Raw genomic sequence first — 23,874 nt, 5'->3', positions numbered from 1 at the left:
TCCCAAAGGAGACATGGATTGTCCCTTTGAGTGTACGAATTTGATGAGTGACAAATTATATTGGAAGAGGATTTCTACATTGAGGACTTTTATCTAAAGTACTGCCAAGGTTTCTTGCTACCATTGATTATGCACATCGAATCCCAAACTAATGAGGAATTTGAAAATTTTAAAAAAACCCAAAAAACTAATTTGCAGTTTATTGAATAAAAATGGAAAGAAAAAATGGCATGCGACAAGACAAACATTTAGCTAGCTACGTTAACATCAATTTACATTTCAATCTCAATGAATTAAACAAACAAACAAACAAAAAATGAAATGCACTTGAACCCAGAGATCTTCACTTTTGTATGAACCGACCTAAACTATCAATGTACAGAGGGTGTTAGGCGCTTTATCAAGTATTTGGAGAAATTTAATACAGTAAAAACTGACACTTTTGAGGCTCGATGGATCATTGTATCTATTCTGGCTACATTTTTTTTTCTTTGGTTTAAGGCTGGTGACAAAATATGAGATGAAAGTCAAGCACACTATTGCTCCTTTACAAAGCGGCTACCGCTGCCTGACTTGGCCCTTTAGAATAGTGTCCTATATTCATTGCCAATTCCATTCACTGTTCTTGGGCTATAAAGTCAAGGTGTGTGTCTCTTCTATCTCTCTTCTATTTTCAAATTTCAACCACGTATAAAATAGACTGAAACTGAAATTTTAGAAGTAGATGAACTGAAGCCCTTTTGGATTAATGACTTGCTCAGTTAGTATTATTCTCTTGTTATCCTTCAGGGTTGTGATGAAAACTCTGTATGTAATTCTTTAAAAAATGATACGGATGCCTCAAACTAGTTTTATTTTAAGAATTATTAGGGGGAAATATCGGTCTTAGAATAAAAAAAAAAAAACAACAACAAAAATAATAAAACAATAACAAAAAAATCCCCCAAAACCCAAAGACACACACACACACATACACACAAAACTCCAAAATCAAACAAAACAAAAAACCCAACACAATAATATTAAACAACACTTAATTTTATTGAAATGTTTAGTATTTCATATTAGAAAAAAAAAACATTAAAAAAAACAAAACAACTAAAGGACAGTGAGGTCAAGTAAAGGAGCAAATTAGACATGATGTATAGCTGTGAATATCTTTATTACCAATTTCCGGTAACTCCATCAAACATTGTCGAAACGACTCTATACAGCAAAGAAAAATACTAAATCAATATTCACACATGAAGCTCGATTATGATTGCCTACGTCTAGTAAGCAGCCTGTAAGTTACAACAACAGCAATGGACCTAAACATCTTCTAATTCTGAATCATGAATTGAGTGAGTAGACCCTAATGAGCCAGCGTCACTCAGCATGGAGGAGGTCAGTAATCTTGTACGACGATAATTTACCAGACCCGAATAGTAAGCAGCCCTGTGTTTGTCCACAGAAAGCTACAAAAATGTCAATGTGTGTGCAAAGAAGGGAAAAAAAGATACATGCATTTTGAAGGTTGAAAAACTATAAATATGAAATCACAATTTAACATTTAAAAAGAAAACTTGCGGTGCTAGAAAATGATATAAATGAGAGGTGGACTTAATGACTAGAATGAAAAATTAAAACTGTTGACTATTCATGGAATTTTAAAACCGCATTTAAGTCTGCAGTGTCAGACAGAGATATAAACATGGACTCTAAACCAACTAAAAAAATTTACTGCTATTCATGTTTGAAACATTGTTCATATTGATTATATTATATCAAGCAATACATGCGGTGTATTTTTATAGTCAAAATGGAATAAATAATATCAAATTAATACTGTGACCACCTCTGTAAATAAATAAGTGAAGTTACTGATAATTTATTGATATAAAAATGCATGCAAAGATGCTGACATATCTACATTATCTAGCGTGAGGTGCAATGCTAAAAAGTTAAGAATGAAAAGTGATTCAATACGCTCCCAGATTCTATTGCATCATTCAACCAATTATGCAGTTACTGGTCAAAATGAGAAATTAATTGCCCGTAAGACCAGGGCATGTAGAATCTAAGGAAATAGTATGCGATACAATAACACAATCTTACTCTCTGATGCCAAAATTTACAGTATACGATAAAGATTATAAAAATTATCGTTGAAATCAAGCATGTGATCAGTGTCTTGCATTTTTTCCTTAGGCTATAATAAAGTCAACTTTTTTATCTCTCTTCCGGTCAATATATACCACATGCTGATAGGTATTGAAAGAAGAAAGAAACAAAAATAAAACTCAACAATCCAATCTACCAACACAAAACTAAAAAAAACGTTAAATATGTATCTCACCTGCAAAGCCTGGCACTGTTCCAACTGTTGTAATTTAGTTTTGTTCCTGTTGAATCTGTCTGCCTCCCGCCATTTCTCTACTCCTTCACGGAATGCCTTGTATTCGGCTATTTCCTGTTGGCGTTTGGTCAGAAGCTTCTCCATCTCTGCTTCATCAAGGTAGCGAGGCTCTGGTTGGGTTTTCCTGGCGAAGCATCAAAACATATTAAAATGAAAAGATGACATTTTCTGTATTTATTTGTGCTCTTTTTGGTGAGCTACTGGACAGAAACTATCGCGATATATATTACTCCCCCCCCCCCCCCCCCCCACCCCCCACCCCAAACCTGAGTCTGAAAACCTTGTCATGTAAGTCTTCTAGATTGCCATTTCTATATTATGTTTTCCCTTTTTCTTATTACAAACCTTGTAAAATGTTACATATTTGTAGTAAAAAAAAACAAGATCTGTACAGGCAAATAAAAAGACTAATAAATACATTTTATACGATAGCAAAAAAATATTGTACAGCAACCAGTTCATTGTAGCTAATCCATGGATAAGCCTTGCATAACAATAATGCTTATTGAAATGCTTTAAACTTCGAGTGTAAGCGTTGAGTCATATTAAATTTCTTAATAGTGAAACTTGTGGGTTGATAATTTTAATGACTGAATTTTTAAAAAAAATAGATTTGTTTCATCTGACAAAAAATGATGATCATAATGCGAAGACGATGGTAACAAGAATGAGTTAATCTTACTTGATGAAAGGAGTCAAGTCTAGGGGTTCCAACATCTCCTTGGCTGGGGGAGGTGGAGGTGGCTCCAAGGTCAAGGTCGTTTCCGACTCGAAATGTTCACCCAGTGATATTGGGGTAGGAGGAGTCTGGTCATTCTCAGAGGTTGCTAAGGTTACACCAGACTCTGCCTGGGTGACATTTTCTGATGATATTGTTGCAGTTGGTTCATCTTCAGATGCTTGGAGTTTGATTGTGTGAGAGTTGAGATATTTCAGTCTGGACTGCAATGCCTGAAAATAATGAATGCAGATATTTATAATTTTTTTTTTAATGAAAAAAAGTATAAGAGATAAAGAGTAATGTCGATATTTGGATAAATTAACATCGGATTAGTAGTGATTAATTTTCCGTGGCCCCAATTACCATCAGTCACTTTGATCATGAGCTATCAAGGAAAAAATCAGTTAAGTTGTTCATGTCAATATTCAACAGTTAACAGGTAATTCTAACATCATTCATAATGGTTGAATGGATAAGGCATCGCATCAGGGGACTCATTCAGGCACAAGGCATTCGGCAAGATTTTTTTCTTTTTTTATCTTCTATGAGCAAGACACTTAATATATGTGCGTTTTGTATATATATGTTTCCATCTGTTTCTGTGTCTATTTTTTTTTTTCGCGTCATAACACAATTTTCTTGAGCAATGTTTACCAGACATAAATTGCCATTTGTTGGACAATAAGTGTTATTATTATTATTATTATTATTATTATTATTATTATTATTATTATTATTATTGTTATTGTTATTATTGTTATTATTATTATCATTATTAATCCCTAATGCTCAGTTTGTGTCCCTGAATTGCGGCCAATGCTTAGATCAACTCCGCCTTTTTGTTTTTTGAAAATAGACTCCACATATAAATTCCCTTAAAGATGAAACAGAACAACTTTACTTTCTATTATTATAAAACTCTCCATGTCAACACAAATTTCTATTTTTACCTTTGCAGCTCTTCCGGGTTCAGCATCTTCCCAAGCTTTCTTCATTGCCCTGATCTCATCTGCTCTCTCTGTATCTTTTTTCACTTCAATCTCTTCCTGCAAAGGTAATTATAAATAAATTAATTAATCAATCAATTAATTAATAAATTACTTAATAATAATAATAATAATAATAATAATAATAATAATAATAATAATAATAATAATAATAATAATAATAATAATAATAATAATAATAATAATGATGATGATGGTGATGATGATAATAATAATACAAAACAGAAAAGGATAATGGAGAAGAAATAAAACTCTGTATTACTCACGGCTGCAGATGCATCACTGACAACACGAAGAGTCCAATTTGGTTTGGTGATATCGAACTGTTGTGAGGATGGCCTTGAACCTTTGTTATCCTGACCTTTGTCTTTTCCACCTTTGTCCTTGCCTCCTTTTGGTTTGCCTTTGCCACCTGCAGCTGGAGTTTTCTCTACTTTTGGAGGAGACGGAGGTCGCTCCTTGTTACTCACTGAATGATATTTAAAGAAGGTAACAAAGTTGAATAGAGATATATGGAATCTTACAATATTAACAGTCACACTAAATCCTATAGACTTAAACAAAGTGTATGCAAAAGACATAAAAAAGCATGAGGTCTTAATCTTATTGTGTAGCTATGTGGCCTAGTAGTATGACACTCATCTTTGGATAGAAATGTACAGGGTTCCAGTGCTGCTCTGAGCAGCGCATAGTTGAGTCCTTGGAAAAGGCTCTTTACTTACATTCTCTCATCGTACTCAAATGTAAAAAGAGGACCTGGCCATTAATATCGTTGTCTTTCGTGGGAAAAATTGTAATATCGCCTAACTGGTGTTATGTGTCATCCTAAATGTTAAATGTTGCTATTGGCTTCGGGCCACTTTGTAAAGGGCTTTGAGTATGTTTAGTGGATAGTGCAAATATATAGATGCTCAAAGTATGTTATTATGATTATTATTATTATTACTATTATTAATATTATTATTATTATTATTATTATTATTATTATTATTATTATTATTATTATTGTCATAAACAGCAATAACTACTTTTTAAGAAGCCACGTTATGATATTATGTACAAGCCATAATTTAGTACAAATCAAATCTTGCTTTTATGAAAATATAAGTGTCATGGAGCTTTGTTTTTCTTATCTTTTTATTTTTGGGTAGCAAACTATCTATCTCACCTTTCAACTCATTCTTCTCCATTTCCTTCAACATTTGTACAAATCGCCAACTACTTTCGGAGAGCGGCCAGCTGTTTTGTAGAACTGCGGCTTGGATTATATATTTGTGAGGCTGTAAAACAAAGGGGAAAATGGGGAAAAATAACTATTTTAAGCTACAAAAAATTAATACACAAATAAATACGTAAATAAATAAATAACTAAATAAATAAATAAATAAATAAACGTCAATAGTGTCCATTATATTTCTGACAAAAAAGCCTACATTTTGCCATATTGAATTCAGAATTAATCATGCATCTGCTAATTCAGCTGATTGAATTTTATTCAAAATGAAATTTAAAAAAAGAAGAAAAAAAAAGAAAAACAAAATACAAAAGCAAAGAAACAAGCAAACAAAAACCAATTTTAAAAAAAAACAAACAAAAATCCCAACAAAAACAAGAAAAAACAAAACAAAACAAAAAACTCCCCTGAAAAACAAAACAAAAAACAAACAAACAAGAAAAACCAAAATAAAATGAAATCCAAAATTCCTAAAAACGCACCCTAGTTTCCTCTAGGCGTTCGGCAAGCTCAGCATCAGATCTCATACTGCTTCTCTGAGAAAAATAATGTAAACAATGAAAATCAGCCTTAAGTCTGTCATTTTAGATGTCCTTGTTTTGAGCGTATGACATTATATTCGCAAGAATGTTCATTAAAAATAGTTAATGAATTAGCATTCAACTATTCTTCGACTTACAATACAAATCATGTGATGGCGATATCCTACAGCAAAAAAAACAAAACAATGCCATAAAGTATAAAAATGTGATGAATTTAACTTAATTATGAGATAAATGGAAATTTACAAATGGTACCATCTTGATTATTGATGACAGAGAAATGCAAACAGAATGCATTCAATATGTGTATTCCACTTTAGCACAACGCTCTTTGCCACATCTCATTCTCTCTCTCCTCTCAATCATGCAATGAAGGTTTTCTACTGTACGAATATAAGCTGTAATGTCGGAAGTGGGAGTACAAGTCACAAAAGAGTTCTTGATACTCTCGTCAATGTAAATCTTCTACATTCACCTACGTTCCCTGACGCATTCGTACTTACTGAAGGAGGAGCATGTTCCGTGCTGACTGCAGATTCTGTTCTCTTCAGTTTGGAAGTGGTTTTCTCAGGCTTGGTTGTCACTGTTGTTGAACCCCGGACAGCTGGAGAGAAAAGCATTCAATAAAGTGGATCATGGAATCATTTATTTTCTAATGCTAAGCCATGGTCGGTAGTGAGACCTTAAATACCACATCACCAAATAATATTTTAAAAACAAAATAAATTTTTCATTGAAATCTTTAAGGATATGATAATAATAATAATGATAATAATAATAATAATAATAATAATAATAATAATAATAATAATAATAATAATAATAATAATAATAATAATAATAATAATAATAATAATAATAATAATAACAGTAATAAAATCATCATCATCACAATTACTATTAGTAATTATTATCATTATTATCATCATCGTTATTAATAGTTTCATTAACAGTATCTTTTCATCATTATCGTCTTTATAAGTAAGCATTGCAAACAAAAATTGTATTTATCTTTTCACTTACAAGCCCTTGAGCTAGATCGCCTGTTGTCGATGTCTTCCTGGGTGATGTCTTTGAGGAAGGTGAAGGCTGGGATTACCACGTGACCTTTGCCAACCGTGCTAATGACCTCTTCTTCATTGTCCAAGACAGAGAGTTTGATGTATACGTCATGTTTGGATGTATTCACTTGAAGGCTTGCAAAATGGTCCTCTGTGATTTTCACCGATTGTCTGGTGGTTGAAATAAATATCATGCAAGTTGAGTGTAGGCACTTCTAAATTATTAAATTCACAAAACAAACCCCCGCCCCAAAAATAATAAAAGAAAAGAAAAAGGAAATTATATGAAAATCAGGAAAAGAAAAGAAAACATGAATATCTCGCATCCTAAGTTAAATGACAAAGTATGCATTTTATAAAACAAATGGGCAGGTCAGATTCACAACGTATCAAAGTAAGAGGACATATTCATCACATATATGCATGCATGCACACATCCATGCACATGGATTATATACATAAATTGAGATAATATTCATGTTTAACTTTTAAAGGAGAAAAAAAACCAAAACAAATAAACCCAAAAACAAAACAAACAAGAAAATAAGATAAGAATGCTGCTAATCAAAGTTGACAGTATTTGGTCTCTTTAAAAAAAAAATTAAATACAAAATAAACAAAAATGAATGCTGACATTTTGGGTTTCCCTGTCACCAAAGCAAATGATTCTACAAAACCCTAGAACCAATGGATTTTGTTTTACATCATTCATAAGTATCTTTTAAGAGGCCAAACAAAAGATAAAGCAAAACAAGAAAGCAAATCTTGATGGTGACAAATTTTGTCTCATCTCCTACACATAACTGTCGAGGTAGGTGGTCGAGTGGTTAAAACAATGAACTGTGACCCGGAAGGTCCCAGGTTCGAGCCCGCTTCAGGCACTTTCATTTTTATCCTTGGACAAGACATTTTAACCCTAAATTTGCTCACTTAGGACAACGGGTGATTTATGTTCACATCAGACGTTTGTTTGCAGGATTACCTATATCCCTTCATGAAATGCCTATGAAATGGAAGCAGAAGAGCGTAGTTTCTAATTTTGAAAAAAAAAAAAATCCTGTTACTTGCTCATTGAATAAATATCAGAGGGGATTTTTGGCAGTGGAAAGATTAATTGTAATTCATTGAGAGCATAGTTCTTTGAATAATCATCATAAGTTGAATATTCCACAAACCTGAATATAATGTTCTGTGGATTTGGCACATAGTAGTCTCTGATTTCTTTTGTGACAAAGTTACAACAAACTTCCCCTGTCACTGGAGCTGGAAGTGCACTGAGGGAACCGATAAGACGCATGCGCCAGTTGCCTGAGGCCAGAGGTTGCTCAACTGTTCTTGCTTCTGCCACAAATGAGTAACCCTTCTGCAAGAGCAAACACAAATTGAAACATATGTAATAATGGTAAAATGTTTTAAAATCAAAAACATATAAAGTAAAACTTCATAGCCATATAAGCCAGCAAATATAAAATACTTTTGAACAGTGCTCTAAAAGTTCTTTTAAAAAGATGACAACAACAAAATAAAATTGCAGAAACACCAATCATGACTTAAATTGCTTTCTAAAAATATAACTACAAAAGTTATTGACTATAAAATCAATGACAAATAGTATTTTAAACCTACTTTGATGCAATTAAAAGAGAAAAAAAAATGCAAGAAAATGTTGAAAAAAAAACACCAAAAAAACCTCAACAAAAAAACAAAACTATATATTTTTTTAATGACCTTATTTTTCTTGTAGATGTAAGGAGCCACTTTCTGGAAGACCCGAGGGATTTCCGTTCCGGTGTCATTGTCAATGACACGTAGCATGCATGTGTTGATAGGGACATACAATCTTGGAACAACAAGCATTTCTTCCTTCACATAGAAGATTTCCCTAAATACTATAAACCAGTTCATCGATGGCTGATCAGGGAAAACACCCTTATAGTCAGCGTATGATATTTTGTTCCATTCATCTTTGTAGAAGGGGTAATGAGGCATGATGTCCGAGTCTCTCTTAAACATCTCTCTATAATTGTCATGAGAAGAGACACAGTAGTTTAGCAATCAATATTGACAATTAATATTGTTAGTCTCTCTTAAACATCTCCCTGTAATTTTCGTTACAAGAGATACATTATGTCAAAACTCAAAATTGACTAGTAATTTATTTTTTAATGGATCATTTGAATTTAAATTTCAAACCATCCATAATATTATCATGACTAATTTAAACAAGCTGTCCTTCAGAGCCAGCAAACCCATTGAAATTGTATCCTGGTCTACATTGCATTAATGAATGAATAAATAAGCTTTAAAAATATATTTAGATAATTTCATAATGCAATATAATAAATAAGTAAAACAGATGTCTCTTAAAAGTTTTCAAAATATACCGATATAGAAAAAAAAAATTAAATATTCCTTTGATAAAAAATAAAAGAATAAAAGATTTTTGTATTATAAATATCTATATTTTCAAAACTGAGTCGAATGGAGATATTTATGACAGATTACCTAGAACTAAATATTGAGATTTTAAAAATTCTTTTCCAGAGATTTTTAAAAAAGAAAGAAAAGAAATAAAAACAAGGTTTTTCTCTATTTACATTTAGTAATAGTGAATATGTATTCAGATTTCATGTAAAATTATTATTATCATTTTTTAAAAATCCGATTATAAGACCATTCATTCGTCATTTCATGACAGAATAACCAACAATCTCTACCTTAAGAGTAGTAAACCATTGTCCTCAATGCTGGCTTCAATTAGCCCCCAACTTTTCATCAAGTTCTCTGCCACTTTGGAGTTTTCCTCGGTACCTGTTGGAATTAGAACAATAAGGTTATTTTAAAAAGAAGCCAACGCTTGGTCATAAAAGTACAATGTGAAAACCAAGAATTCATACAGGTATTCTAGATTCTTGTACCATTGAAAACAATGTCAGAATTGTATGATACCACTTGGTTAGGATATTACATTGACTATACATTCACCACTAAAATGGAAGTTGAAGAAAAAATTCGTAAGACTTTGAAAGGCAGCACTTACCGGGTTGTCTGGCCTGTTGTACCTTTCGAGTGAAGTAGCCTCTCCATGCTTTCTGTAACTTCACAGTTGCTATGTGTTCTTCTATTGTCGGTTCTCTGCAACAAATGAAGGTAAATTTATAGCAAGATTCATGATTAATTAAGCATAGACAATGAATGTCGGGTTTCCCTTTTATTAAATATTTGGACAAAATAACCAAAATCAAATCAAATAGAATTAGCAAGAGACAATGAAATAAAAGTTGCCGGGAGAGATGTATATTTATCTTTTCTACACATAAATCCAGCCTGCACTTTACTGGTTATTGACATACATCATATTTTGAAGTGAATCATCCGAAAAACATATTGTTAAAGTTATATAAATGATTGAATAAAGTATATTATTATTATTATTATTATTATTATTATTATTATTATTATTATTATTATTATTATTATTATTATTATTATTATTATTATTATCAGTATTATTATTTACCTATTTGCCCAAGGGTTCTCTGGTTTCTCAGCTTCACCTGAAATACATACATTAAGAACATTTACATTAATACTGGAAAAGAATTGTAAAACTAGTTGCAAATACCAACATGTCTGAAAGGCGAGGAAAGCATAAATGGATGGATAAATATTGATTTCACAGAAACAAATGAAACACCAGAACGAAATATATCTTCACCTAGAAAAGAATTTTCCAAAACCACAGCCCTCATTTCAATATAAGATACAAAATCTCTGAATTTAAGTCTTTATCCAATCATAGCAACGGTGAAAAAAGTCTAAAAGGGGCAAATTTTGATCCATCCCATAGTTAAAAGTGACGTAATGCAATATGCAGGCTTAAGAGCACGTTGTGCAATTATTTTAAAGTTTCTACAAGGTGTCTGTTTCTACAATACAGGTAGAAATATATCGTAAGCTCGTAAAATAGGTTCTCAAGTTGATAAAAGAAATTTCACACAAGAGAGAGAGAGAGAGAGAGAGAGAGAGAGAGAGAGAGAGAGAGAGAGAGAGAGAGAGAGAGAGAGAGAGAGAGAGAGAGAGAGAGAGAGAGAGAGAGAGAAGAGAGAGAGAGAGAGAGAGAGAGAGAGCGAGAGAGAGGAGAGAGGCGAGAGAGAGAGAGAGAGGAGGGCGAGAGAGAGAGAGAGAGGAGAGGAGAGAGAGAGAGAGAGAGAGAGGGAGAGAGAGAGAGAGAGAGAGAGAGGAGAGAGAGAGAGAGAGAGAGAGGAGGGCGAGAGAGAGAGAGAGAGAGAGAGAGAGAGAGAGAGAGAGAGAGAGAGAGAGAAGAGAGAAACACAACTGACAACTATATCGAGATAAAACATGTGTTCTGGAGACTAATTCATTCGTCCTTATCATGATCAACCTTTGTTTTAAGACGGTTTAAAACTCACACAAAAAGAGATATGGTCTCCAGTTGTGTTAGCAAATAATATAAATGTCGTGTCCAGCAATGTAAGCCTTTTTACATATAAAAACAATAGGTGTCTTCTAACAAAATTTGGTTGACTTAAATTCAGAGATAGGCAAGAGACCACAACAATAGTAGTACGTATGATAATACAACTACAACTACAATTACTATGCAAACAGTAATTATATCATCACACAAAATCACGCAACAAACATCGTGCAATGTGTTTTTCTTATACAATTAAAGATGATATTATAGTTAAATTGTGAACCGTGCTAATTTAAGGATATATTATAGTATTGAAAGGGAGGGTGGAGTAGATAGGAGAAGGGAGGCAGTAAGTGTGAGCGAGGATGGAGGCGGGAGGGTCAAGGGGAATGGGGGTAGGGGAGGCGTAAGCAAGACAAGGTGATGATGATGATGATGATGTTGATGATGATGATGATGATGATGATGATGATGATGATGATGATGATGATGATGAGAATGATGGAAGGTGATGTTTTATTCTTTTTGTTGTTTTTGTTGTTGTTTTTTTTACATGGACCAACCTTGTTCAGTCTGTGTGGTATCTGTAAAAGTTGACGAGGGCGTCACACAGTGCCAGGGGAAAACAAAGTGGTTGTGAGATTAGTATCACAAAAGCTAACATTTTTACACACGATACAATTCTAGCACCACAACCATGCTACCTACATGAAATCATTTGCTAGATAGATGGAATTATTTGAAACTTTACATTGGATTCTCTTGATTTCTCAGTAAGTTATATATATATATATATATATATATATATATATATATATATATATATATATATATATATATATATATATATATATATATATATATATATATATATATATATATACATATATTATACGCTCGCTGTGGCATATCATAAATTTTGAGTTTGGGTCAATACAGGTATGGATTCAAAGCCTGGACAAAAGCATTTTATTACTTGTAAAACATACATTCGCCTCAAATTAACATGGCATAATATATAAGCAACTATTTAAGAGTAAACAATGCTAATTTGTTTGTAATGGTTTGACTAGATTTTAAATTATTGGATAGTTGAAGCATATTTCAAAATAAATTAACTTCATGTTTTTGCGTATTACACAGTTTGAATGCATAAATCATTTGATAAAATGTAAGTCTGCTTGATAACAAGTGTAACAATTTGTTATGGTGCTTTATTTAAATAAGCAATGGGAAATTCTTATAAGTCGTTGGGTGCGCGCATATAATAGAATAGAAATATAGAAAGTATGGTAATAGAGTGGTAATATTACAGTAGATATTAAGGGATCGCATTATTGATTTCATCGATAAGTTATCAGATTCAATCAAAACTCATGAATAAATAATACAAACTCTCCATCATTATCAAATGAGGAGAGGGAAAGAGAGAGAGAGAGGAGAGAGATAAATTTTAAAAATAGACAGAACTAAGGAGCTAAAGATAGAGGGATAGATAAATACTAGAGAGAGAGAGAGAGAGAGAGAGAGAGAGAGAGAGAGAGAGAGAGAGAGAGAGAGAGAGAGAGAGAGAGAGAGAGAGAGAGAAAGAGAGACAGAGAGTGGCAGAGATATAAAAGAGAGAGAGAGAGAGAGCGGGGGGGGAGAGACATATAGATAGATAGATAGATAGATAGAGAGAGAGAGAGCGAGAGAGAGAGAGAGAGAGAGAGAGAGAGAGAGAGAGAGGGGGGGAGCGGTGGTGGGGGCAAATGGTAACAAAAATGTTATTGAACTTTATTTGTCACATCTAAGAGAAATGAATAAATGATGATTAACAAAATCTTTAAATGTTCTCCTTGAACCAGCAGTATTAAGTTCAACGTTTACAAAATTTTCAAGTTAAAATAATTCTAAGAAATTATAACCTAAATATATAAGCAGACTTTCATTGTGACAGGGAGTAAAAACTTGTTCGACTATTAGTTCTGAATTAAATTCTGGTACTGGTATTGAAATAATGTATAAAAATAAGATACTAACGCAGTTTCTCAGGGAATTGTTATGAGAAGAATAAAATCAAAAAGCTAAAGTGCTCAAGATTTTTTGTAATGGTTTTTCAAGTCCAAAAACAATCAAATGAGGAAATTATAGTAAATGTAATTGAAAAGAGTCTGTATCCAAAATAACCAAACCAATCATTAAACAATGAAAAAAAAAAGACAACATCGTATTTCAAATGGATAATTATCATGCGTCAAACCTCTCCTTATAATGAAATTGCCCAAGCTCTTTTATTAACTGTTTGCTTTTTTTTTTAGTCAAACGGCGCATGCACCGTTTACGTTTAATATGAGCACAAGTTAATGTTAGTTCAGTGAAATCATAATCCGGTCAAGTTATGTTATATTCAAACCATACTATGGAAATGTCATATAATTTTCTTCGCCACAGGAAATAGATGAATATATGAGAACATGAGAATATTAGTTTTTCAAATAAATGGGTAAATAACAACAAAACACGGGTGATAATTAAATATATATATATATATATATATATATATATATATATATATATATATATATATATATTATATATAAATATATATATATATATATATATATGTATATATATATATATATATATAATATATATATATATATATATATATATATATATATATATATATATAAATATATTTATTAATTTATTTTAAACATGTAATAAAACCGTCCACTTTAAGTTGAATGTTTCTCTTTTTATGTTTAAAAAAAACACCCCTCCCCCGCCCTAAAAAAATAATAATAGTGATAATAATAATAAACTAAAAAACGAAACAAAACAAATAAAAAATAGAACCCCCCCCCCCCCCCAAAAAACAAAACAAAAAAAAAAAACAAAAAAAAAAAAAACAAAAAAAACCAACCCAATCCGAAAACAATAACAAAAACCCAGCCCATTTATTGTCAATGCAAATGGAGATTCATAGTCAAAGGTATCAGAACTATCACATTCAACTCAAGTGGAGGCCATTTGATATTTATCAAGACTTCAGAGTTGTTAAACCATTTTGTTACGAATTCTATAATAGGTGCCACCGTTTTCCAAAAATAAATAAATGAATAAAAATAAAGGAAATCAAAAAATTCCAATTAATTAAATTAGAAAATAAATAAATAAACAAACAAATATATAACTAAATAAACAAATAAATAAATAAATAAATAAATGATGATGATGATAAATATATAAATAAAGAGATGAAAAAGACATTATATTTTTTAAAATTTCTTTAATCAGCTCAGAAGAGGAAGATATAGTGTTCAGACAGCATAATACGGGACACCAATATCATTTAATTTCACGCGTTAAATATCTGATAGAAATAGATTAATTGTTAAATGAATTTGTGGGTTATCAACTATTAAAACGGTGGATAAATAAATAAATAAATAAAGGAATAGATAAATAAATGAATAAATAAATAAGGAATAAATATATAAATAAATAAATTAACAAACAAATAAATAAATAGACATCTGCGAAAACCACCGCTATTAGAGTTCAACTTTAGAGAGAATAGTATGAAACCCATGAATGGATTGAATTAACAAAACCAAAACAAAACAGAATAAATAATAAGGGAATTAAAAACTGAATACAAAATGATATCGTGTTATGTATTTCTAATACCTGTGGTAGAATGGCTGGACTGATTAAGACCTGAATTTATTTAAAGTAAATATTTAGGTAAAAATCGAATGAATTTTGTAATGTATTCTAGTTTCTTAACAGTAACTTTTGAGTATCATTATCATACTGACAGTGAGTATTAAAAGGTTCACAAGCTCTTCCCACTGGTGGAATCTTGTACTAATACGAATAAAAGTGATAATAGCTGCTGGAAGATGTGGACTGTATAAAGTAATAAACAAAAAATGAATATAACGGCTTCAAAAACGAACAAAATACCAAACACGGAACATTTCAACTTCAAAACCCTTCTTCAGGCAACAACAAAAAAACCCCCAAAAAACAACACCATGCTTTATTTTTACTTTTTATCAACCTGTGTTGGCTATGTGCAATCGTTCATAATCTATTTTCAAAATTCTATTTACATTACAAATCCATTATTACAACTCTATTCTACTTTCATGTCCGATTGTTATAGCATTGCTTATAACTGCTGTATATTTTATGAATATTTTATTATATTTGATGTTTATTTTGCTTTTAATTATCTTCGTATTTTCATCAATTAGTTCATGACAATGTATAAATATGTGCTAATATAAAGATGATTGATGTGTAACATTGTGATAATTTCCATTCAGGATCAATAAAGTATATCTTATCTTAAAAAACAATGAAAACATAAATACATTACTAAAACACCAGATTGATGACAGGTAAATATTCAGTTCATCAATCTGGGTTTTTTTTTAGTAATGTATTAATGTTTTCATTGTTGCTGTTGGCAGAAGAAGGGTTTTGAGCCCGAAATGTTATGTGTTTGGTATTTTGCTCTTTTCAGAAGCTGTTATTTTCATTTTTGTTTATTACTTTTTACCAATACGAATGGACTAAATAATACGACTTATCCAAATAAAATGATGGGATACAGATCTTGACAGTGCAAATAGGTAATGCTATATAATAATCTTTAAGGATGGTGAATGGAAATGGATTAAGTTGGTGATTGCTGGGGTAAAACATGTGATATCCATCATGATGGATAAAATAAAACAGTTTTATAAACTTCAAATTACAATTTAATCAAATAAAACCAATAAGTGATGATTTTGACAATGATGATTTCATCATCTTGAAAGTTGGAAAAGTTTATAGTATCATTAGGGTATCATTATTTTTCTTTCTTTATATTTTGTGTATGTATGGGGAGAGGGTTTGGTATTATATTTATGAATTTGGATTAAACATTTTTTTTAACACCAAAGACCGCATCATTTCTTATTTGGTCTTGGCCAATGAGTACTTACGTTTTTTACTGCTGGGCTTGGCAGATCCACGGACACTGGCTGATCCAGTGGCTGAAAGAAAAACAACAACCAATGAATTAACATCACATTTGATCGATTGAAAGAAGAAAAAATACTACATAAAATATTCCTGCGAGCAATTTCATCGACTCATAGTCTAATAATATAATATCAAATTAAGAAGTTAAGGAGAAGGCACCGGTGTAAGATAAAGATCTGAACAAGTGTGTATGAAAGGTGCTAGAGAAAGTAAGAAAGAAAAATACAAGAAAAAAAACCATTCCAAAAAATCAGTCTACCTCGACTGGGGATCGAACCTCAGACCTTCTGATTACCAGTTAGACGTGCTACCATGAATGGTAGACTGATTTTTTTTAAATGTTTTTTTTTTCTTGTATTTTTCTTTCTTGTTTTCTCTGGCACCTTTCATACACACTTGTTCAGATCTTTATCTAATATACTATCTGTTTTACTTGAGTTGGGATTTTCCCAGTGTAAGAAATGAACTTTTTTACTATTGGGTTTATACCAAAACATAGCTGAAAATTGTACCTGACCAAAAGCAGGCATTGTAAAACATGAAACAAGATTATAAGGGCAATAGACCAACTATGACTAAGTACCTCGTAGTTCAACAGTTTTCACTACATGCATATTGATTTTGCTCGCATAATGTAAGAAAAGAAAATATTAAAACCATGACAAGTATTGAAATTTATTTCCAAAGTCTCATTAAAAATCATGTTGTATCAAAAATACAAAATATAAAGTTCATGAGATTTTGAGATAAAAGTCATGTCCAGATGATATATTGTGAATTTAAAAAATCACTCTGACAGATTTAATAAAATAATAATCACATATAATTTGTGATTTTCACATTGCACTTTACATCTGTTCTCGTTTGTAGAAACCAAATTTAGTCACATCAAAATCTAAAAAGTAAACCAATATTGAATATTTCTTAATATGACTGGATTTATAGCGTTGATTGCTCAACTTATTTGATAACAGTTTAGCAAATGGGAATGCCTGAAAACTACTTGATTGCATCAAGACAAGTGTGTGCTAATCTTACATATGCGACTTTAACTCTCTCCTTACCTGCCATTTTCAGGATTTTCCCCAAAACGTCACACCCATTTAACACAAAAATATATTTTTTTATCACTCAAACACAACACAGTAAGTTCTTGCGATACGTAATTTCTCAAGTAAAACATGCTCTACTACACACTGCTCATTTTCTTTAAATTTTATAATGTACGAGAGAAATTTGAATATGAAAAATGTTGGTTGTATCATAACGAATGTGACGATTTTCCTGTAGTTAGTAAGGATAGGGTTAACAAATTTATGCATCATCAATTCCACCCATCATCCTGTCTCTTTATGAAAACTAAAGGAAACTAGTCGTTAATTTATAACAATTATCTCTAATACGCTGCGTCCACATCACATTCAAATATCTCATTGATTGGTGGTCACCTTTTCATTTTAAAAATTATTTTCATGGTTGACTGGTCACTTAAAGTTGGAGGTCGGTCACCATTTGGGGAGAAATAATATTAGTGACAGTAAATAATCTCCCATTTATGTCATCTCACATCTCAATGACATATTACCTATCTTTTTGATTGTCCTTTAAATTTATAGTTAGATAAATCTTTTTATACAAATCATCTTTTTACAGCGTCATTCTCTAAAGCTGAGCAAATTGTATTAAAAATATTCCGTATTTCTAAAAAAAAAAAATTCACCAAGACCAAATTTACAATATCTAGACATGACTTCACTCCTTTTGAACATATATTTACATTTTATATCATCGAAGTGTAAGAATATTATTCAACACTTATTAAAAATAATATTGAGATGTCTGTTAATGAAAGAAATGGCATGCACAAAACAATTAGTTTATTACACATTAGCAAATAATCTAATCATAAATGTCTGCATGTCGAAATTTTAAATATAGGGGATATCATGTAGAAAAATATTTTTTTTCGAACCAAAAAACAAAAACAAACAAACAAAAACAAATAATCAAACAAACAAACAAAAAAAACCCCCCAAAAATACCAACAAACAAAAAGAAAACACACAAATAAAAAAAGAAGAAACCGAAGGGAAGAGAGTCGTCTTTTCAAACTCTGACAAGAGAGAAGTAAAATCAAGTAAGTATCTACACATGATATATCACATCGATTTCTTATTAATTTAAGTCCTCAGTTTTCATCACTGTATCCCAACAGCAAGCAGACAATTATGACAAAGCATTCTGGCAAGGAAAATTGAGATCATCAGTTGTTTTCTCAACGGATGACGAACTGGTTAAATAAATAGATCAGAGAATGTTAAACAGTCTCGAGCACTATACAAAATTATATTAATTCACTTCTAAATTAAATAAAAATATAAAGAAAATAAACAACAAAAAATCAGATAAAAAAAAATATATAAAAAGACAAATTATGTCAAATTCATGCAAAGATCACACCTAAATATCCAATAACGCAAGCATTAGAACACAACGTAGCATTCACAATTACAGCTATCAAAACCTCATGAGCTAAATTCAATACATGTAGACTATCACCCCTGACAAGAAACAAAAACCAAGACTCTTACTTTGATTTCGTAATTATTTTTTTTTAATGTTAAAAACTCAACACAGATGAAGTCTCTTAAAATAAGGACTGAGGACTAGTTGAAGTCACGCATGTACAAATAACCACACATTCATTTTAAATATCGTTAATATATATATATATATATATATATATATATATATATATATATATATATATATATATATACAATAATTCTTAAGTAGCTTAGCGGTAGAGAGAGAGAGAGAGAGAGAGAGAGAGAGAGAGAGAGAGAGAGAGAGAGAGAGAGAGAGAGAGAGAGAAAGAGAGAGAGAGAGAGAGAGAGAGAGAGAGAGAGAGAGAGAGAGAGGAGGGAACATACATGCATACACACACACACACACACACAGAAAAAGAGAAAAAAAAGGGAGAGAGAGAGAGAGAGAGAGAGAGAGAGAGAGAGAGAGAGAGAGAGAGAGAGAGAGAGAGAGAGAGAGAGAGAAGGAGAACAATTATTAAACATCAATTAAATGCTGAAACTTTCTGACACACTGGAGTAAATTTCAAAAGAATTGATTTGGAGGACTTTCAAATCCACTCTTAAACAGAATTAGCAATGCTTCACAATGTTAAATTATCATAACTGTAAATGCATTTCACTATCTATTCATACATGAGGCAATCAAACGGTGCTATCTAGTCATTTAGTCATGGTGTCGGCTGTAATTGTCATGAGATCCAATATTAAAAACTCAATCAGTATGAATACAAATCTGTAGAGCCAGAAATTCAAATGAATCTTTAAAAAAAAAGCGTAAATACTATGAAAACACAATAAAAAGCAAGAGAAACAAAATAGATAAAATGTGACCCACCGTCTCAAAGCAGTATTATGTCAGGATGAATGAGATGCTGAATTGAAAATTGAATTAATAGTCACAAATGTGAAACTTTTGATTGGTTTCTATTCATTATTGTGGAGAATAAAAACATGCAAATTTTGTCATTGCACAAAAAACTGCAAGTTCGCATTTCTCTATATTCTATTCCTTGATTCCCTTTTTCGAGGGACAGAGTCATCCCGATAATGCCGTTTTAATACCGTAAGTCACAAATGTCTGCAGCGTCTTGACCATAATGAGAGAGAAACATAAGAGAAAAATAAGAAACCTTTCAAGTCTGAGAGTTTTTCATCGGGTGCTGTTCTTGAATCTGTTAAATAGCGATATAGGGTGGACTATAAGCTATAAACACCTAAGATATGCAACAAATGAATTTCTTATGTTGAATTTTCATGTACTCGATGAGAAAATTTCAGAGTATACGAAACAACAACAACAACAACAACAACAACAACAACAACAACAAAAACAACAACAACTATGTGATAAAAAAAATTCCGTTGATGGAATTCTGTTTCCAACAAATCAAACACTATAAGAAAATTCGACATATAAAATAAGGTTTATAATTATTTCTTGTCAGTTAATCTTGTATATATATTCAAACTGTTTTCCAAAACTTTGGATAAAAATGAAACGGAAAGATTTAAAATAAATAAGGACTATAAAATACTTTTCCCTATCAAATTTTATCACCCTACCACACTGTTCTATAAGCAACCTGACATATAACAGAATGATGAGCATGATCTGCATTTACTATTGGCTATATTATAACCAAATCGCTGGATCAGCACATAAACCCTGGTCTCAACCATGGTGGTATAACAATGTTTTTCAGTAAAACATTTAAAATTAAAGATGGGGAAAAAAACGACTAGAAATCTGTAATAATTGTTGTTTTTTTTAATTACAACTTTATTGAAGGAAATTTGAAATCTGGTCTCGTTTAATAAATATTTCTTTGTAAAATGTTAGTTACCAATATGTACTTATTTGCAGGTCTGATAAGACAAATTAGTATGGGCTCTTTGCTGTAAAAGAAATACTTTCAAACCGATGCGAAGTACTATAACATTGTTACAACCATGTTAAATCAAACCCAAAATTGTGTCCGGTTATCAGACCCACAAGTATGTGACGTATTTTGCAATACATGTGCAATTAAACAAATAAATGTATTGTGCCTTGTATTATGATTAACTGTAATGTGATCTACATTGAGTGAAAGGCTACTATATTACCCCGATAATATCGATATAGAATTATTCAGATACTAAATAAAACAATGTAAACCTCAAAACATATCGCTGTCGCTGTAAATTTAAAAATCACGACTATAAAAATATTGAATAAAACTTCAATTTACAACAAGCCTTCCTTGAAGTTTGAACATGATTAATTAATCATTGACATGAATTTGAAATATATGAGAGAAAAAAAAGGAAATTCAAATACGTGTCCAAAAAATGAACAAAACCAATGAATACCTAATTGATAAACCGATCCACTTTGCCCTAATATGAATGGCGGTTTGTAAAATAGTTGATGCCTTTCTTTTGGGTGGGGGGGGGGGGGGGGCATTATTAAATATAACTCAAGATCCATTTACAAAGCGATAGTTATCTTTAACAATAAACAAAGAATCTGCAACATAAACTTTTCAAATTTCTATGTGGAAAAGGAGTATGGGGATGAAACTTTTGATACACAGATAGTGCCTTAGAAAAATGTTTAAGTTTGAAAGGTAGAGTAACATTTTTTTTTTAAATGGACAGATGTGATAAACGGTATGAAAATTTGCACCGTTGGACAAATAATTAGAATTGCCAAGATATTTATTAAACAACATAGTCAGACAAGCCTTACAAGGAACCCAAAAAAAAGGTATAGCCCATACGAAACAAGAGCTCTATGAGTAAAAAGACATGATAGAATTGGAAAAAAAAACACGATCTGAACTTAGGAAATTATCCCAGAGAAAAACGAAGATGGATACATAATTTAGTATATATGGCAAAAGAAGAAGAGACAGACGAGAAGAAAAACTGGAGACGATCAATGAGCTGAAAGAGTCTGGCCTAACTTGGATTAACATCGGCGTCCTTGCAACCGACAGACTGAAATGGTCCTTGGTAGATGCCTTATGCGCCCCATGGCTTGACGAGGATTAAGTAAATAAGTTATTGAATAAAAGTTGATAGAGGTGAAAGGAAATATTACTACTTGATATGGCTTGATTCTATTGTTTGGATATTATAATATGTGGCCATTTAAAATATAGAAATACGAAAACCTTACACCAATCCTTACATGTGAGGATTTGCCTGAGGCTAAGATAATAATTTAATAAATGTCAGAAATTTTATACAAAAAAAAAGATGAAAACTAAAAATAATAATAACAAAACTGAACAAAACCAGATAAATACCCGATTCTTTAACTGACGTTTCACCTGTCATAAAAGGCAATTATTATTTCATAATTATTTGAGATCTTTTCACTTTTAGTATTGTTCAAGACGGATAATATAAACCTTTAATTTCTCAAAAGTTCATGTTTAGGCTTATATTTTCTGTTTAAATGAATTTTCTATTTGAATGAAATATGGAATAGGAATGTGAAGATGGATGGGAATAGGTCATATTTTAGTAATGTGATGTGTGGGGAAAGAGAGAGAGAGAGAGAGAGAGAGAGAGAGAGAGAGAGAGAGAGAGAGAGAGAGAGAGAGAGAGAGAGAGAGAGAGAGCGAGAGAGAGAGAAGGAGAGAAAGGGAGAGAGAGAAAGAGAGAGAGAGAAAAAAAAAAAAAGAGAGAGAGAGAGAGAGAGAGAGAGAGAGAGAGAGAGAGAGAGAGAGAGAGAGAGAGAGAGAGAGAGAGAGATATGATTGGACAATAAATGTATGGATCGAAAATAATATAGAAATCCCTTGTTGATGGTATCTACTATGAAAGGACTGAGGGGCAATGATGGTGACTCAAACTTAAAATTGCAGCGATTATATATGTTTCATATTATATGCCTTATTTGGTATAGGATGTCTGAAGATTTAAAATGCAACGAGAAATGTACAGCAAGCCTTCCTTGAAGACGAGTCAAGAACAAATCTGAATAGTAATCATTGGCATAATTTGAGAAAGAAAGGAAATAAAATTGTTCAAATTGAAAAAAAAAAGAAGTGAACAAATACCAATTAATACCTATCTGTTTATAAGATCCATCACCTGTTATAAATGCCAATCGTGAAAATGTCATAAACCTTGTGTGCTTAGGGTTATTGAAGAAATAATGTCATAAACCTTGTGTCCTTAGTGTTATTGAAGAAATAAAAATAAGTCTACATTAAAAGTGATTGTTATTAATGTTTCCTTCCGAGCGTCATGAAACATTTACAGTGTTATGAAAAATTATATTAAAGTTAACCAAGAAGACAATTGACCGCTACAAACACTTCTCTTTTTTTTGCCCAAGAAATTTCAACTTTAATTTCCCCTACCTGAATGGATACCAGACTGCTGTGTTCCTTTTTAAGGGATAATTAATTGTTCCATTATTAAATGATATTTTTTAAAAAGAAGGAGAGTCCTGAATAAATCTGGACAGCTAGATTTCAAAACTCTTGCCAAATGTCGAAATATTTCTTGGCATCTTCAAATCAGTTGTGTCTATCTCTGAATTGCCTATCTATTCAGACCACTTTAAATAATAAATGCATCAATTTCCTATAATTTCTAAGAGGTACGATATGAACAAACCATAAAATGTAACTGGTATACGTGATCAGCTGTATAATATGGGTGTTTTGGTGATGAATAAAATAATTAATTGATGGCAATTTGATATCTATTTACTTCATTTTATTGAAGTATGTCAGACTAACACAATAGTGTGCTATAAGGGTGGAAAGCTTTTGATAACTTAAAATACAGATATTATAGATATATATTATAAATTTTAAAAAACACTTAACTTTTAGCCGATACTGCTGTTTC

The 23,874-nt window shown here is 31.4% G+C and overlaps 1 protein-coding gene across 50 annotated transcripts in view; it reads right to left on the bottom strand.

The window, feature by feature from the left end:
* Positions 1 to 23,874, bottom strand: part of LOC144967993 (androglobin-like) — a 141,479-nt gene that overhangs the window by 1,374 nt on the left and 116,231 nt on the right. For 21 of the 50 annotated variants that reach the window (XM_078905853.1, XM_078905857.1, XM_078905850.1 and 18 more), the window contains 17 exons: positions 20,151 to 20,192; positions 16,390 to 16,440; positions 15,080 to 15,109; positions 11,968 to 11,988; positions 10,484 to 10,520; positions 10,004 to 10,098; positions 9,681 to 9,774; positions 8,692 to 8,980; positions 8,139 to 8,326; positions 6,926 to 7,134; positions 6,406 to 6,506; positions 5,843 to 5,896; positions 5,295 to 5,406; positions 4,393 to 4,595; positions 4,070 to 4,165; positions 3,081 to 3,349; positions 2,339 to 2,522 (listed from right to left, as the gene is read on the bottom strand). In XM_078905853.1, coding sequence (XP_078761979.1) covers positions 2,339 to 2,522; positions 3,081 to 3,349; positions 4,070 to 4,165; positions 4,393 to 4,595; positions 5,295 to 5,406; positions 5,843 to 5,896; positions 6,406 to 6,506; positions 6,926 to 7,134; positions 8,139 to 8,326; positions 8,692 to 8,980; positions 9,681 to 9,774; positions 10,004 to 10,098; positions 10,484 to 10,520; positions 11,968 to 11,988; positions 15,080 to 15,109; positions 16,390 to 16,440; positions 20,151 to 20,192 — 2,075 coding nt within the window. Of the gene's footprint in view, positions 1 to 2,338; positions 2,523 to 3,080; positions 3,350 to 4,069; positions 4,166 to 4,392; positions 4,596 to 5,294; positions 5,407 to 5,842; positions 5,897 to 6,405; positions 6,507 to 6,925; positions 7,135 to 8,138; positions 8,327 to 8,691; positions 8,981 to 9,680; positions 9,775 to 10,003; positions 10,099 to 10,483; positions 10,521 to 11,967; positions 11,989 to 15,079; positions 15,110 to 16,389; positions 16,441 to 20,150; positions 20,193 to 23,378; positions 23,406 to 23,874 lie in introns of all 50 variants that reach the window. The other 29 variants (XM_078905855.1, XM_078905879.1, XM_078905868.1 and 26 more) reach the window with 7 other exon arrangements.

This window comes from Berghia stephanieae, chromosome 3, assembly GCF_034508935.2.
Source record: "Berghia stephanieae isolate SIO BIC M18660-M18661 chromosome 3, UCSD_Bste_1.3, whole genome shotgun sequence".
Lineage (NCBI taxonomy): Eukaryota > Metazoa > Mollusca > Gastropoda > Nudibranchia > Aeolidiidae > Berghia > Berghia stephanieae.
This window is presented reverse-complemented; position numbering and strand designations above follow the sequence as displayed.